Genomic DNA, 1856 nt, shown 5'->3' on the forward strand with positions numbered 1-1856 from the left:
GGAACGAGCTTATTCGTCCGATCTGTCAAAGTTTACGTTTACGTTTTAGTTTGTTTACGTGATCTAAATTGGTGGTAGGTAAAAGTGGAATTGTCAATCATTGGTACCTATCGCGAAAAGCTTGACATACCGATCGGTATCTCTTACCGATCGATATGTGTTCATTTGGTTCACTAACCTACCGCGAACGGCTAAAACAACCGATCGATATATAGTCGATATCTGCCAAATGCATATAAACTATGGGTAGTTTTTCGAGCAGTTGCGATACCGATCGGTATATCTACCGCGATTGCAAAATGTTGAGCTATATCGATCGGTATGCTACCGACTGCCATGGACCAGTCGGTAGCAGATGAAAAGTTCATTTATGATATTGGTGTTTTGATTTAATTAAAAAAATGAAATAATTTTCAATGTGGAAAACAAAAAAAACAGTACAGTTCTGTAAATTTACCCAAGTTAAAGTTCAATAATAAGAAATATTATAAACGAAGTTATAACGAAGTTTTAAATAATTTTAGCAATGTGCACAGGTTATTTTAAAATGTAATTTCAGATTTTGTTTTTTCACATATTTTTAATAATATGTATTGTCCAAAAGACTATGCTGTATGGACTGTTGCTGTAAACAAATGAATCATGATGCGATCCATGAAATTTGGCATTGACAAATCGAATAAGCTTCCGATGGTCATAAAGCTGAAAAATATGTTGATGTTTAACGAGACAGAAAATACAAACACATCTTTAATTAATGAACAGCTATGCTTACCATCATTGCATTCATGCTGTAAAAACCCTTGCGATTGTAAAAACTTTCTTTGTTTTGTTTTGGTGCAGTGATTCTGATGTGGGTTCCATCCACACACATCACAACTCCCGGAATCTCAGATTTTTCGTAAAAATACCGTCTTGCTGCAGTCTTTTCTCCTTCGGTCATTTCTAGAGTATCTTCGTTACCGATTTCCTTTTCAAGGGCGCACAACGTTTCATGAAAAATATCGGAAAACGTTGATTGACCAATTGCAACAGTGAAATCGATACCAACACCTTGCTGGTATGACCCTTGGGCAAGAAATTTTAAAGTTGCCGCCAGTTTGTCTTGCGATGATAATCCACGCATATGTTTCGGAGCAAGACACGATGCAATTTTACTGTGTAGTGCAGTGAACAATGCCTTCGACACTCGAAAATTGGACACAAACCTTTAGAAGAATATCAACAAGTAGGATTAGTGAATGCATTTCCTCAAAGATTACAGCTTACTCACGCTTCATCGGAGATCTCAAACAAGTCCAGATTACTCTTTAATGTCCTTCGATGCACCGCAAGATTCACTGCATTAACCTCTTCCTAACTATCATCACTCGACAAGAAGAGTAATGCATTCATGCTGAATATCACTTTTTATTAATTATCACACAAAACTTGTTGGAACGAAACGAAAAAATGCTCATAAAACATAAACAAACTGTTAATGCCATATGCCAGATTAATATTTAAGCCATATGTAAACAAATGGCTGTTTGACAGCCTGAGAACTGCTTGCCATATCGATTGATTATGTTTTATCTATCGATATGGGAAGAGCGTTCGCGGTAGCTAATTGGAGTAGATATCGTTACCGATAGATAAAGTGATACCGATCGATATGGACTGAAGTCTTGCGTTCGCGATGACCTTTGAGCCAAGATAGCTGAAATTTTGGACGACTTCAAAAGTGCGTTCACCTACTTGCACATCACCCCCGCGTAGGCTTTCGGCAATTGTTGGCAGGGCCGCTGATGGTGCTACCATCATCTTGGTTTTTAACTCGTTTATCTGCAGTCCGAGGTTATTCGCCGCTTCCTCGA

The 1856-nt window shown here is 37.9% G+C and overlaps 1 protein-coding gene across 1 annotated transcript; it reads right to left on the reverse strand.

The window, feature by feature from the left end:
- Positions 1 to 570: 570 nt before the first annotated feature.
- On the reverse strand, positions 571 to 1280 carry LOC131264631 (putative nuclease HARBI1). Its single transcript, XM_058266901.1, has 3 exons — positions 1270 to 1280; positions 776 to 1208; positions 571 to 702 (listed from the first exon to the last, which is right to left on the reverse strand). The coding sequence occupies exons 1-3, from the start codon at positions 1278 to 1280 to the stop codon at positions 571 to 573; spliced, it is 576 nt and encodes a 191-aa protein (XP_058122884.1).
- Positions 1281 to 1856: the final 576 nt, after the last annotated feature.

The sequence above is a fragment of the Anopheles coustani genome, chromosome 2, assembly GCF_943734705.1.
Source record: "Anopheles coustani chromosome 2, idAnoCousDA_361_x.2, whole genome shotgun sequence".
Lineage (NCBI taxonomy): Eukaryota > Metazoa > Arthropoda > Insecta > Diptera > Culicidae > Anopheles > Anopheles coustani.